Here is a 14,948-nt window from a genome sequence, read left to right as displayed (position 1 = left end):
TAGCTTTAGGGATTTTATTTGTTTATTTATTTTTACAAAGAAACGAGCAATAGGGATTACAGCATCTCAACTTGTCACGCATTCATGGGCCGCGAGGGAGGGAACAAAGGGAAAAGGAGAGCACCCACGGAAAAGCAAGGAAGAAAAAGCTTGGGGATCCAAGCAAAGAAGAAGGGACATGACATGATGGGGAAGAGGAGAGGAGGAAAGAATAATGAGAGCACACCAAATGGGCTTTTCATCGGCTCTCCTTGGACCCGATTAAACAGGGGTGCACGCACACACCAAGATGCGCGCACACACACCACCCACCCACACGCTCCCTTCCTTCTTCTTCTCCTTCTTCTAGATTCATTCAGAGTCACTTCCCACACGGACCGGACTACTTTATTCACCACCATCGTATCATGCCAAGAGTTACCGTTTGTAAAGTCTGGTCGGCACCTCGATCCATGCACGCGGTGATAATAAACTGGTCTCTGCCTGACGGATCTGCACTAGATTGCCCCTGTCTGTCTGTTGACATTGCAAAATTTCCACGCAGTAGTAGTATCATTTTCGTGATCAGTCTTGAGAACAAACGGGGTGCACTGTGACAGTCTCAGGAAAGATCCCAGAAGGTTTTGTATTTCTGTTGCCAAACCCCAGGAATTCTGGCACGACGATGGCCCCATTGTTGCTGTTGCATTGAATGGTCGGGCGGACCCTTGCGCTGCACTTTATGCCAATCCCCATTAACCACACGCCATTCCCTTCCGTTTCTTCCTTCAGGCTCCTCCCCTCCTCTCCTTCTCCTTCAGTTACTTGACCCCTTCCACCACCAACCTTGTAACCATCGCGCGACGGCAGGCAGCAAAGCATTCTCCCTCCCTCCCTCCCACACATACATACATACATACACACCAAGCTCCTCTGCTGGCAGTGGCACGACACCTATATATGCGCGTATCCTACACCGCCCCCTCGCCCGGAAGCGTTCCCGTCTCGGCGCTAGCGGGCAAGCAAGCAGGCAGGCAGGCAAACCCACGGCGCCGGTGCCACGCGGACACCGAGAGAAGAAGCGTTTGGCTCGTCACTTTCCTATAGATACAGAAGCAGAGGGAGAGAGACGCCATTGATGCTGTAGCAGCACAAGGACGGGCCCAAGAGAGAAGGGGGGAAGCATGGAGGTGCTCGCCGGAGGAGGCCGCGGCGGCCTCCTGCATGCGGTTCTTCTTGCGGGTGCGGCCCTTGTTGCATTGACGGGCGGCGCGGAGGCGTGGGCGCACCACGGCGCCGCCGGTGCAAGGGCCGGCGCGGAGCGGCGGTACAGGGATCTCGCGGCGGGCAGGATGGAGAGCGTCAGATCCTCCTTCGGCAAGGCCAGGAGGGGGCTTGCAACGGTCAGTATTACTACTCACCATGCCTGCTGCTTCTTCCGTTTGCGCTAATTAGTTCATGCTCTGTCCTTCTAGTAATCACTTTGTTTTGAATTAAAACGGGAGCAGTTCATGGAATCATGTGGTTACATTCATGGCCCTTCCGTAGTTCCGTTGGAACATCTTTTCGTGGGAGCAGTTGTTGTTAACGTTCGTTTTCGTGCTAGTTTAATTACAAATTACAGTAGAAGCGCGGAGGAACAGAGGAAGTGTCGGTTTGCTTTGCTTTCCGGGAGATTTCTCATACATTCGCTTTTGCAAAAGGAAAAATGAGCCGTTCCTTTCACCTCAAAAGGAACCTTTTTTAATTAAAAGTTGAAAAGAAAACGCAAATGGAAGTAGAACATCTTCCCGTTGTTTTTCCATGTCTGCATTTGCGTCAGGTCTCGAGCCTTGACTGGAAATCAGGGGCACGCACGCACGCCGTGCGCCTGAATCTACTATCTCCCCGTGTTGATCTCTTCATTCATCCGTCAGCTTATTACAAATGCAGTTTCGTCTAGAATGTTAGGCATGAGCAAAGAAACTTTCCGTCCCTCGACAAATGATTCTCCCTTCTCTTCCCGAGTTTGGTCATGCCAGTAGTAGAAAGTAGCAGCACTAACTGCCCCACCTCCCAACCACCCACCCGACAAATGTCAAACGCTTGGGTGCAGTGCAGTGCAGCTACGTACTACTCGGGCTCCCATCCATCATTGGCCGCTCGGTGCGGCGCATCGCAGATCGCACTGACCACCAGCCGATTGCTGTCACGTCTGACGTGGTGGGTTTTCGTTGCAGTCCTCGGCGGGCTCGCGGGTGTACCACGTGACGGACTACGGCGCCGACCCCACCGGCGCCGCAGACGCCACGGCGGCCATCAAGAAGGCCATCGCCGACGCCTTCAGCCCCCCCTCCAACGCCACCATGACCGCCGGCATCCCCGACCTCGGCGGCGCCGAGATCCACCTCGACGGCGGCACCTACCTCGTCAACGGCCCCCTCACCCTGCCGGCCTCCGGCGGCGGCAACTTCAAGGTAAATAACAAGACCGTTGCGCAAATGAACTGCACAATGTGCCAATGCGTGAGTACATTGTCTGACGATCGCTGGGGTGCGTCCACGTGGCAGATCCACAGCGGCTCGCTGCGGGCGTCGGCGGAGTTCCCGACGGACCGGTACCTGATCGAGCTCTCGGCGGGCTCGTCGGCGGCCTCCTCCTCATCGAGCTACCACTACGAGTACGTGACGCTGCGGGACCTGATGCTGGACTGCGGCTACCGGGGCGGCGGCGTGGCGGTGGTGGACTCGCTGCGCGTCGGCGTCGACAACTGCTACATCACCGGCTTCGAGACGGAGGGCATCGCGGTGCGCGGCGGCCACGAGACGTACATCCGCAACACCTTCCTGGGCCAGCACATGACCGCCGGCACCGACCCGGGGGAGCGCTCCTTCGGCGGCACGGCCATCCGGCTCGACGGCAACGACAACTCCGTCTCCGACGTGGTGGTCTTCTCCGCGGCCACCGGGATCATGGTCACCGGCGGCGCCAACACCATCTCCGGCGTGCACTGCTACAACAAGGCCACCGGGTTCGGCGGCACCGGCATCCACCTCAAGGTGCCGGGGCTCACGCAGACGTGGCTCAGCAACTGCTACATGGACTACACCAGCATCGTGGCCGAGGACCCCGTGCTGCTGCACGTGTCCGGCTCCTTCTTCCTCGGCGACGCCAACGTGGTGCTCAAGGCGGTCAACGGCGTCGCCCGGGGGGTGCAGATCACCGGCAACATGTTCAACGGGCGGGGCAAGGGCGTGGACATCGTGCAGCTGGACGGGGAGTTCGGGACGGTGGAGCAGGTGTACGTGCAGCAGAACTCCGCCATGGGGATGAACCTCAAGGCCACCACGGCGCGCGGCTCCGCCGAGGGCAACGGCAGCTCCTGGACCGTCGACTTCGCGCCGGTGCTGCTCTTCCCGGACCGGATCGGGCACGTGCAGTACTCGCTCGTCGCCGGCGACGCGTTCCCCGGGCACACGCTCAGGAACATCTCCGGCAACCAGGTCGTCGTCGCGACCGACAAGGCCGTGTCCGCCACCGTGCACGTGCTCGTCGACCAGAACAGCAACTGAGCTGCTGGAAATGGCGGCGCGTTCGCCGCCGCCGCTGCCTGCTCGCTCTGCGTGGTGCGTGCGAGCATGGCGTCATTCGTTCGTTTGTTCCTAGTGAAATGAAATTTATTGGCTGGACACCCGGATCTGGCCCGAGAGGATTTGAACCTAGGTCGCGATTTATCGCGCCAAATCTTGGCAGAGAGAAGATACTACTACTGCTACTGCTATATAGTTATAGCGATTGTTCGAGAGAATGATTCAGAATGGATCATTTGGAGTTCAGCTTGCTCGTCCAAAATGTGCCAAGATCATCATGCAATTGCAACGCTTAATTAGTTGTGCCGATAAATAAATAAAGAAAACAATGGAGCCATGGAGGCATCATCAACCTTTGGATCTACCGCTTTGTGCTGCTGGTAACCTGTCAGTCTCGAGTGCACCAACTTTCATTCAAATAGGCCATCCGTACATGCACGCACCGAGCTTGTCTTAATCATTCACGTTTTCTGATTCAGGAAGGCCAAAAAGTAGGGTTTCCCGGGCGGTTCAGTCTCAACTCTCAAGGGCACGCGTCCAATCAAATACTAGTGTTTATACAAAAGCGTTGCAAGTAGCTCACCAGCTTTTCTGGTTGATTCTTCTTCTCGTAATAAAAGTTTCCTGGCTAATTTTCAGTCTGTCGGCAGCGGCCATTTCTTGCCCCCTCTCACGCGTGATCCAACTACGAGTAGTATCATTCTTTGTGGATTGTGTTACCAAAATTGTCAATAAGCATGACAGACAAGACATAACCAGTTTACCGGTTCTATATTTTTCTTGCTAGTTGTCATCATTTGTCAATCTGTCATGCATCTCGAACTGATTGGTGCATGCTTCAACTTCACTCAACTCAACGTCTGAACAACCAAAGGAAAATAAAAACAGGATCATCTGATGCTCAATTTTCACCATTTTTAGTACAGAATGCCGAATTACACTTTGCCTTCTTTTTTCTTCTACTAGTTCTGATGAAATGTCAAGGAACCAGCTAGCTATAAAACAGTCAGGGGAATATTACCCTCTGGGGCTTTCTTGATGCATGTACTGTTGTGTGTGGTTGGTTGCAAGATTTCTCTTTCTTGATCTTCTTGTCATCGTTAAGTCATGGAAACGGACAACTACTTACGTCGATATCTTAACACTGAAGCTGCCCACCAGTTCCTCTTGTTAAATCTTGTGTCTTTAGAGTTTACACACATCACCACCAAATAGATGTTGCTATTCATCTCAAAACAAAAAAAAGACATGTTGCTATTGGATCTGAAAAACATAAGGTCTCACTTTTGTATGAACACATTTTCCAGTTCTTGTTGAGTTGTTTCTCTGCTGCATTTGTTTTTTGAGGAATCTTCTGCTGCTTTTGTGCTGTATATAATTTGTATTTTGCAGCATCCCCAAAAGGCTAAACAAATGTATGTGCTACTTTCTGTTGTTTTCTGCTCTTTCTTGATACATAGTGTGGAGCAGGTGGGAGGAGGACCATTGGATTTGGTCCCAAGCCATGTGAATTATGGACTCTCTTTATCTGACGGGTCACTAATCCATGATCGTTCTTCTCAGCTATCCTGTATCCACTAGCAGTGCGGTAGTAATCTGTAAGGATGCTTTGCCTGTAAAGTTTACCACTCCCTCTGATCCAAATTAATTGTCGCACCTTTAGTACAACTTTAATACAAAGTTGTACTAGAGCTGCGACAATTAATTTGGATCGGAGGGAGTACATAATTTTTCTGGGGGAGTTTTCAATTTGCTGTTCATATCGAACATGTCAAACTATCAAGTAAGAAGAACATATATCGTTTGCAAAGCAGGTCCAGGAAGGGTGAGATGTACAAATACAAACAAATCGCCTGAAGTCAAGGTTTGAAGTCCCCCACAAAGAAAAGAAAAGAAAAGAAAAGAAAAGAAAAGAAAAGAAATGGGTTTGAAGTCTGAACTGCAGAATTCAGTTTCAGCTTACATGACAGGCAATTCACCAAAGCCCAACCACTAGATTTCCTTCCCACTAGACCTAGAAACTGCGCATTGGTTTTGCTATTGGTGAGCTAACCCTACAAAGCCAAGCACCTGATGAATGGGTATCAAGTCAACAATTGATACTAAAAGAACCAACAAACCAATGGATGTGGTGCTTCTCTGTCAGAGATAAGTGCATGATATACCTAAACATCAGAGGGTTAAAAGTCACCGATGAACTATTATAACGGTTAACTTTATCCTCTCCCCCACTACCCAAAAGGGGTGGTTTTGACTAACGGGGCACGTGTCCAACTTTTTTTATGGGTTATTATTGTCCACATGGATACACAACGTTGAGTTAGCATCGTAAAAAAGTTTGTTTGAAAATAAATCATGAAATTATATTAAATCTTACTAAATTAAGGAAATCTAAAATCTTTAGCAAAAGTAAAAAAAATATAGATAAAACGGGACATAATGTAAAAATTGTGGAAGAAATAAAATCGATAAACTTGGTAATCTTAAAAATAATTGGGAGAATGATAAAATAGGTACAAAAGAATAAAATAATCAGTCAAATATTTATTAAATAGACGCATTTGAAATTGATCTTTTAAATTCGACAGCATTTAGATTTTACTAAAATATTCTACTCAAAAGAGGGATTGTTAGAAAATTTGAACTATGTCAAATTCACCATTGCATTCAGTTGTCGGCAGTGGCGGAGCTATGTTGGGGCCAGGGGGGCGCAGCGCCCCCCCCCCCCCCCCCCCCCCCCAAGCCTTTGACCAATTTCTGAAGTTTTTTTTTATGGAGACTTAGGTTAGAACATTTTTAGCATATGGCCCCCCCAAACACTGATCCCCCCCCCCCCCCCCCCCCCCCGCCCGCGTGATTTTCGGCTTGCTGTCGGCAAGTGTTTCTAAAGCGCTGCCGGTAGCACACCGGTCATTTGGTTCATTCCTTGGAGTAGAAGTTCCCTGGCTAATTTTCAGTCTGTCGGCACCGGCCATCTCCTGGCTTCTTCATGCATGATCCAACTACGCGTGCATGTAGATGTAGGTGGGTTATCACCTTCTTGATTATCATTATTTGCTGATTGTGTTAGCATTCATCTTGTCCTCGATCAAAATGTCAATAAGCATAACAGACGAGACACAGCCAGTTTATCAGTTCTTTATTTTTCTTGTTCGTTGTCATTTGTCAACAATCTGTCATCTCGAAATGATTGATGCATGCTTCAACCTCACTTAACTCATTGTCTGAACAGCCAAAGGAAAGAAGATCGTTTTATGCTCAATTTCCACCATTTTTAGCATGCCAAATTGCGCTTTTACTTTAGCTTCTAGTTGTTCTAAAATGTTAAGGAAACAACTACTGTGTAAAACAGTCAGGGGAATACTACCTATTGAGCCTCTCTTGATGCATGTTTGGACATGGTGATGTATGTGGGTTGTTGCCAGATTATCTTTCTTGATCTTCTTGCCACCATCAAATGAAGGAAATCGGCCACTACTTATGTTGATATCTTAACACAGAAGTAGCTCACCAGTTCCTCTTGTTAAATCTTTTCTGTTTACACAGCACCACCAATCCTTCTGTCCTATACATCGCCAAATACACGTTGCTATTGAAAGTTTGGAACTGAAACATAAGGTCTCACTTCTGACTAGAGAATTTCGCCAGTTCCTACTGAGTGGTTTATTGCTAAAAGAAATTCTCTACACAATTTATATTTTCCAGCCTCCCCAAAAGGCTAAACAAATGCATGTGCTAGTTTCGTTCTGTCGGCGCACTACAGCGTGGAGCAATTGGGAAGGACGTCGATTGGTCCCTGGCCATGTGAATTATGGCATCTCTTTAGCTGGATGGCTCGCTAATCCACCATTGTTCTTCTCAAGAGTGCACTAGTACAATCGTACCATTACTACTGTACAAATATTCAGTTTAATGAGTGAAGGATTCCTCTTTAAAAAGGATTCCGTTGTAAAGATGAACTTTGTAAGTCTTTGCAATAGCTTAATCTGTAATGATGCTTTGGCAAGTGTCACTGCATTTTGTTTGTGTGTGTGTGTGTGTGTGTGTGTGGAGGGGGGTCGATTTCATGCTCATCTAATCGAACATGTCAAACTGTGAAGTGAGAAGAGCAACAGTTAAAAACAGGTCAAGAAAAAGTGAGATGTGCACAAGTACAACAAGATAGCAATAGGTCGTGCTCTGAAGTCTGAAGTCTACATAATTCAGTTGCAGCTTATATAACATGCAATTCACAAGTCCAGCCACTAGAATTTTTTTCCCAGTCGACCTAGAAATTGTGCATATGGTTCCTATTGGTGAGCTAATCTGACAAAGCCAAGCACCTGATGATTGGATATTAGGTAAAAAAATTGATACTAAAAGAACCAGCAAATCATCAAGGATTTGTTAAGAGATAAGTGCATGCTACACCCTAAGCTTCAGAACGAGTTAAAAAGTCACCATGAAGTATCAGAACTGTTAACTTTATCCTCCCCCCTCCACAAAAAACGGGCGATTTTTTGCGGTCACACATGGAGTTAGCATCTTAAAAAAATCGTTTGAAAATAAATCAGGATATTCTACTTGATCTTATTACATAAAGGAAATCCGAAATATTTAAATACAAGTACAAAACCTTAAGAGAAAATGGGGCATACCTGAAAATTGTGGCAAGAAAATTAAATTACCGAGAAACTTAGTAATCTTCACAAATGTGGGGAAACGAGAAGGTACAAATGAATAAATAAATCCTGTAAAATATTTATGAAATATCGAGACAGATCTGAAATTGATCTTCTAAATTTGACAGCATTTACACTTCTCTAAAAATTTCTAGTCAAAGAGGGAATATTAAAAAATATGAGCTATCTCAATTGTGCCACTGTATTCCTTCAATTTTAACATTTTTTTCATTATTTTTACTATCATGTAATGATTTCTTGTTTTCCTGATCTTTCAAACCCTCACCCCTTTTTTACATTAACATGATTATCTTATTTTAGAAGTTCTCTTTGATTTCTCATATTTTATATGATCTTGTTGTATGATTTCTGAAATTCTTTTGCACACAAAAAATGACAGTTAGGTGCCGCACCAACCAAAACCACCAATTCCAGTTAGGGGTAGAGGGGGATAAAACAGACCGATTTTGGAAGTTGAGGGTGTCCTTCTAGTTAGTTTTAGAATCCATGGACAAATATGAAACTTAGGCCATAGTTCATGAGTAATGGGAGCCTACCTCCTTTTCTTAAGGGTAGCAATCCATTGAACTACAATGCATGATTGAATAAAGTTCAAGAAAAAAAATCTGCTGGGGAAACCAGACATATTTATCGACAATACAATAATGCTATCCTTCAAATGAGACGTAGATTCAACCAACCATGATGGAACCAGGATTCACGAATGCTTTGCTTGTTCTTTTCTTTTTTTTTGGTAAAAGTGAAGAAAAAAATCACTAGGCAAATTCAATGGATTCAGGTGCAAGCATTCAAAATGTCTTAACAAATTTCTTCACTATCGCAAAGAAGCTTTTGTGTTTGCAATTTTTGTGATGCTGACATTTGGAATAGCTTACTAAACTACAGTAACATTCCTACTGAAGCTTATAAGTCATAAAAGTTCAACTGTAGTTTAATAAGTTTTCTTCAGCGAGTAAGGGACAAATATTACAGACAATTGCAATTTCCTGCAACAATTTGTAAATCCAAGTGGACGGTACAATCTTGATCCAATGATAACAGGTAGTTGCACATTTTAGAACCTGTGCACAACTTTAGGTTAAGAAATGTGCAACTGCCCACATTCCTCAGCCTACAGTTACATACAATTTTCTTTGCACAACCTTCAACTTGAGATGTGCCACTTGGTCATGTAAGAAATTACAACCTAAGAAGTGTAGATCGGTAAGGGAAAATATAACAGGCAATGACCGACTTAAGAAGTTTGTGATGCACGTCCTATTCATGCCTTAGCTTGGAGGCGCGATATGCAGCTATTTTCTTGGTAATTACCTTGTCTTGCATGTTGTCAACATATTGATAGAACACATGCCTCCATGTCTCTTTGCAAAAGAGCATGCCCCAGTATAGCCAAAACCCAAAGATGACTCCTGCTACCACAAAGCAGTACAACCAGAGTGTCTCCATATCTTCATCCTGCTTCATGTCATTCTGGTTTGATGCAGATGGGTTTACACAGTCCTGCAGCGGGAAACCGCACAGCCCTGGATTATTGCTGTATATTGAAGGATCTGGGAATGTCTGCAGCTGGCTGCCTGTAGGTATCCTCCCCGATAAACCGTTGGTCGAGAGGTTCAGAGTGCCGAGGGCCTTCAAATCTGCAAGGCTTGGAGGAATTTCCCCTGAGAGTTGGTTTTCCGAAAGGTCCAAGGATTCTAGCAATGCCAGATTGCCAACGTCTCCGGGAATACCACCTGAGAGATGGTTTCTTGACAAGTTTAGGTACCTGAGTCCAACAAGTGATGTGAGCCCTTTTGGGATCTCTTGTGAAAGGAAGTTGCTAGATAAGTCCATACCCACTATGAACGATATCGTGAAGTTGTAAAGATAACCCTCATTCTTCAGGACTATACGAAGCTGCTCTGCTGGCAGGTAGCAGTATGTGCTGTTCCCATTTTTCTGTTCTTGGATCATGCCAGTAAAGTTACCAAAATTGGATGGAATCCGTCCAGTGAACTTGTTTTTTGACAGGTCCAATAGCTGGAGTTGACGAAATTGTAATATCTGTGATGGTATGATGCCATCAAACATGTTTGATGACAGTAAAAGAAATCTTAGGTCAGGCAAGCTCTTGCTTATCCAAGAAGGTATCCCACCTGAGAAATTATTGCCTCCCAGATCTAGAGTGATAAGTTTCTTGCTTTTCTTAAGAACCAAAGGAAAGGCTCCACTGAAATGGTTATTCGCTAGGTGTAGAGACTGAAGATTCCGGTTAGGCGTCGCCAAGAACGGAACTACACCACTGAGCGAGTTGCTGGACAAATCCATGAACTCCAAATGCCGCATGTTCCATAAACACTTGGAGTTGGATAGGTCTCCATTTAAGGCATTGTTTGAGAGGTCCAGAAGTGATAACCTAGTAGAGTTGCAGAGGAATACCTCACCATCATCTGTCAGAAGTGTGCCATACAGATGGTTATTACTGACAGTTAGCCCCCGAAGTTGTTCTGGAGGCTTTCCAAAACAAGCCATTAGGTCTGCAACAATTTTGTTTTCTGTGAAGTCAATGTGCTCCAGGGTCGTGCAGTTCTGAAAGGTCATGCTGCGAAGGCTTGTAAATCCATTGTATGCAGCAAGGACCGTAACCAGTGCCCCTCCCGCGCAAATGGACGGCGGGAAGACCCCAGAGAAGCTATTTTTTGCCATGTTGATATAAGACAGCATGCTGCTATTTCCGAGCTCGTGGATGACGTCGCCTCCGAGCTGATTTTCTGACAGTAACAAGCGGTTTAGCTTTACCAAACGAGAGACTGTATCTGGTATCTGGCCATGTAAATAGTTCTGCGTCAGGTCCATGCGGTGTAATTCTGTCATGTTACCAATCTCCAGCGGGATGTGCCCTGTCAGACTGTTGTTTCTCAGGTTCAGCAGCCGGAGCTTCTTCAGTCTCCCGAATGTTAGCGGGATTGATCCAGTCAAATTGATTGAGTAGAGAGCAATCTTCGTCAAGCTTGTCAAGTTACCAATCTCTTCAGGTAGCGCCGCACCATCAAGACCCAAACCTCCCAGTTGCAGTTCAGTGAGCTGCTTCAGCCGGCCAATGCCACGGGGAATTGTACCAGTTACATACCAGTTGCTGCTGATCTGCAACTGCACCAGGCTTGTCAGGTTACTGATCCCTTCTGGAATGTTGCCATACAGACCGTTCTGAAATAGGATGAGCTTCTTCAGGTTGGGGAAAGCTGAGAAGTTGAACTTGTCAAGTGTGCCATTCAGACTCGCACCGCTGATGTTGAGGTTGACGATGGTGCTCCTGGCAGAGTTGCAACTGATGTACATCCAGTGGCAGATGCCGGTGGAGTTGGCCAATGACCATGAGCTTAGGGACTCATTGGCACCGGCCAAACTGGCCTTCCAACTCAGAAGAGCTTCAGCTTCACGCCGAATGCCGGCGCTCACCGGTGTGACGATGGCACAGAGTAGGAGATAGGTGCAAGAGAGTAGGAAGTGCTTCATGATGGCTTGGGTCTGGCTAGTGCTTTGCTGCACCACAGAATATAAACCTATACAGAAGTAGTCGGCCGGCCGGCCGGCCAGCCGGCCAGCCATTGGGATAGTTATTTACTGAACGCTTCAAACCAAGTATACAAGTCCTTATCTTGGTGATACTTTGTTTATATGAAGAACGGCCTGCAAGCATACAAATGTACATTCGACATGGCACAAGGATTATAAGAAGGTTATAACGGTGAAGGACAGGGGATTTGTTTTGATACTACTACGCAAGTTCTTTTTCTAGAAAACTGACACATGACTCTCCAGGTTTCCAGTCTGAACATTTGAAAATATATAATGATAGTCAAAGTTTTGAATGTTTAACTAGGCCCTATGACAGACCATGTAAACTCCGCATGGTCAAGATAAATTCTGAGAAAGAAGATTGACACAACTCTCAGTTAATGGCATCTCCCATAGGGTCTATCTACAGTTCATAACTCAATGGCCCAGCTCCCTAAGCAAGCAGCGTTAAAAATGCAAAGGAAAATGAATATTACATCACAAATGTTCTTTGAGATCTTCCATTTTTCTTAAATAATTTAGGGAGCAGAGTTTTCCTAACCCATGAGAAAATCTACAACTTTTGTAGGGAGCAGAGTTTTCCTAACCCATGAGAAAATCTACAACTTTTGTATTCATATCTCATAAGATGTAAGCAAGTGGCAGTAATTCCTAAAATACACAACAAGGATGATGAGGTATAGTCATCTACCATGTATTTGATCTAAAGTTGTTCTAGTGCTGAGCTACATTATACAAACAGAGAACTGACAGTGATGTGGTTAATATGTACCCACATTCTATACATTTTTTCTAGCAAAACTCACTACCGAAGCAGCTAGTCCTGAAGTTGATTCCATCTATGAACAAGTGAGTAGACCTTCCATGCAAATGCCTGCGGGGATGTCACCTTCCCGCTCTACTGTCTCCAGCACCGCTCGGTAAAGCTTTGTCCATGAGCATCCATCGCCTGTCCCAACCACATCCCAGAAAGTAGGATTGGGGCTCGGTGGGTATGCAGCAACTACTAAGTTAGTAATGCTGCCCACTTTGACAGCCGGCCGGGGGAAGTCCAATGCCAAGTTGTCGACTTTATGCTCGTAAATTTTCCCGTTCCTGTCGACTTTGTACCTGGATGTGCCACTGAAGCAGCCATATGATTCCCACGGGACACGCGGTGTGCCCCACAGTTCCCACCGGACAACTATCGAGGTTTCTGTTAGTTGCCAAATGCGTGACACATCAAGCCCAATTTCACTGAATAGTAGACGACCGTGGAATCTGAGAGCCCAGAAGATTGTTTTGTAGTTGTCGATCCCATGGAAAGTGTTCAACGGATCAACAAATGTGATGTCTTCGCTGCAATGCGACGTAAAGAATGTTTATAGTCTCCATTTTACAAGAGTGTGCCTACAGTGCATCTACAGCGAATAGAAGTTTGCAAGAAATGAAATATATGCAGTTAGCATTCCTGTCAGTGTCAAGCATAACCAGAACCATACTCGGTTATTTACTTATTTGTATTAGTACTAGGACAACACATACTGTCGCAATTGCTGATGATGGACTGTCAATGTCACTGCCTCTTGTGGCCTTGACCTCTTATAAATTAGTTAAGCCAGTTCATCAATTGATTCAATTCCAATAATGAATACGACATATTAGCAGTTAATAAAGGGCTAATGTTGGATAACAGAACAAATGCCTATCACATCCAGGACTCTGAATCATAACTCGTATGAGTGGCAAGCTCTATTATTTTTGCACGAATAGCCATTTTATGAGCACTGAAATTGGTACTAGCTGCACATCACAATTTCAGTTCAAGTTTCAGCTTTAATTCCTGGAACTGCCGAGCTACGATTTGGTTACCGAATCCGACAAAACCCACCATTAATATTCTCGAAAGAAAGAAAAAAAGGAACAAAAATAGTCACACAAGAAAAGGGAAGGCCTGCTCACCGGTAGATGTCGTAGTTGGGCTCCCGGAGAAACACGGCCGGCAGGTCGTCGCGCAGCGCGCGCACCGCCGCCCCAAGGTTGAGGTAAAAATCCGACCTTCGCGGGTCCCCGCCGCCGCCGCCGGCGGTCGCAGCCCTGCTCCTGGTCTCCGCGGACTTGGCCGTGGGGGCCTCTTGCTGCGAGGCGCTGAGGAGGAGCGGGAGGTTGAGGTGGGTCGGCGCGGCGGCCTGCGCCGGGCCGGAGCAGTGGAGCCTGCCGCCGGCTCCGTGGCTTGGCAGGCCGAGCTGGGACTTGGGAGGAGTGGGCGGCGGCGATCTGCAGGGCGGCGTGGTGAGCTTGGGGAGGAGGAAGGCCATGGCTTCCTGCTCTCGTATCGTGTCCCCTCGATTTTTCTCTCACGGCTGATCTCGATGTCTACCGCGGCTTGTCTTCTTCTCCTGCGGCTGCGAGCCCTAGGTTGAGGTGTTCCATGTAGAAGCTTCAAATTGTGTGCGAGAAAGCAGGGCGATTTTGAGTGGCTGCAGAGGCTGCAGCAAGCTTGTGTGGGATGGGAGAGAGACGGCCCGAGACGTTACACTGAATGCGGTTAAAAATTCCGACTCGGCATCTTTTTTTTTCTGAGTCGGCATCTGGCTTTTCTTCCGAGACAGGTGGCGTTGGACCCGAAGTTTGGTAGCTCAGGCCCAGTTTGAAATGTATAGGAACTAAACAGCTAAAAAAAAGTATTGTCATCCGATTCATATTACTTGTCGCTGTTTTTGCTAAAAAAAATACTTGTTGCTGCTAGAACTAAACTGAAATGTGCGCGCGTGTGTGTTCTAAAAAAATGAAACTGAAATGTCATGCAAGCATGGTTATCATTGGCGTGACATTACTCACGTCTGGACCATGAGACGATAAAGGGCTCATGAGCGTATGCAGCTGCTTTCGATTGCGATGGTCGGAGCCAGGGGTCATTGTTGCATGCCATTGATCATTGTTGATCGCTTCGGGAGTTTCTTTTATAATAATTTGGTTGTGTGCGTGCTCGAAGTTTTGATGACATATAGTTAGAGAGGTCGTATTAGCTTGTGATATTAATATACTTCCTTTTATATCAACAAAAGGTGTCAAAACCACATAAAAACTCTAAAATGGTTGTTTGTTTGAATGTTAGGTAGAACCTCATGTTTGATTTTCTCCAAAATTCATATGTAATGCTCGTTCCTTGGGAATATTA

The 14,948-nt window shown here is 46.3% G+C and overlaps 2 protein-coding genes across 2 annotated transcripts; one reads left to right on the top strand and one right to left on the bottom strand.

The window, feature by feature from the left end:
* Nucleotides 1-489: 489 nt before the first annotated feature.
* On the top strand, nt 490-3,900 carry LOC123054309 (polygalacturonase QRT3). Its single transcript, XM_044478044.1, has 3 exons — nt 490-1,382; nt 2,199-2,435; nt 2,529-3,900. Exons 1-3 carry the CDS (start codon nt 1,164-1,166, stop codon nt 3,528-3,530), a joined length of 1,458 nt encoding a protein of 485 aa, XP_044333979.1. The 5' UTR covers nt 490-1,163; the 3' UTR covers nt 3,531-3,900.
* A 5,255-nt stretch (nt 3,901-9,155) lies between these two features.
* Nucleotides 9,156-14,291, bottom strand: LOC123054308 (probable leucine-rich repeat receptor-like protein kinase At1g35710). Its single transcript, XM_044478043.1, has 3 exons — nt 13,730-14,291; nt 12,648-13,126; nt 9,156-11,643 (listed from the first exon to the last, which is right to left on the bottom strand). The coding sequence occupies exons 1-3, from the start codon at nt 14,083-14,085 to the stop codon at nt 9,488-9,490; spliced, it is 2,991 nt and encodes a 996-aa protein (XP_044333978.1). The 5' UTR covers nt 14,086-14,291; the 3' UTR covers nt 9,156-9,487.
* Nucleotides 14,292-14,948: the final 657 nt, after the last annotated feature.

The sequence above is a fragment of the Triticum aestivum genome, chromosome 2D (assembly GCF_018294505.1).
Source record: "Triticum aestivum cultivar Chinese Spring chromosome 2D, IWGSC CS RefSeq v2.1, whole genome shotgun sequence".
Taxonomy (NCBI): Eukaryota; Viridiplantae; Streptophyta; class Magnoliopsida; order Poales; family Poaceae; genus Triticum; species Triticum aestivum.
The sequence above is the reverse complement of the archived record's forward strand: the minus strand, read 5'-3'. Positions and strand labels throughout refer to the sequence as shown.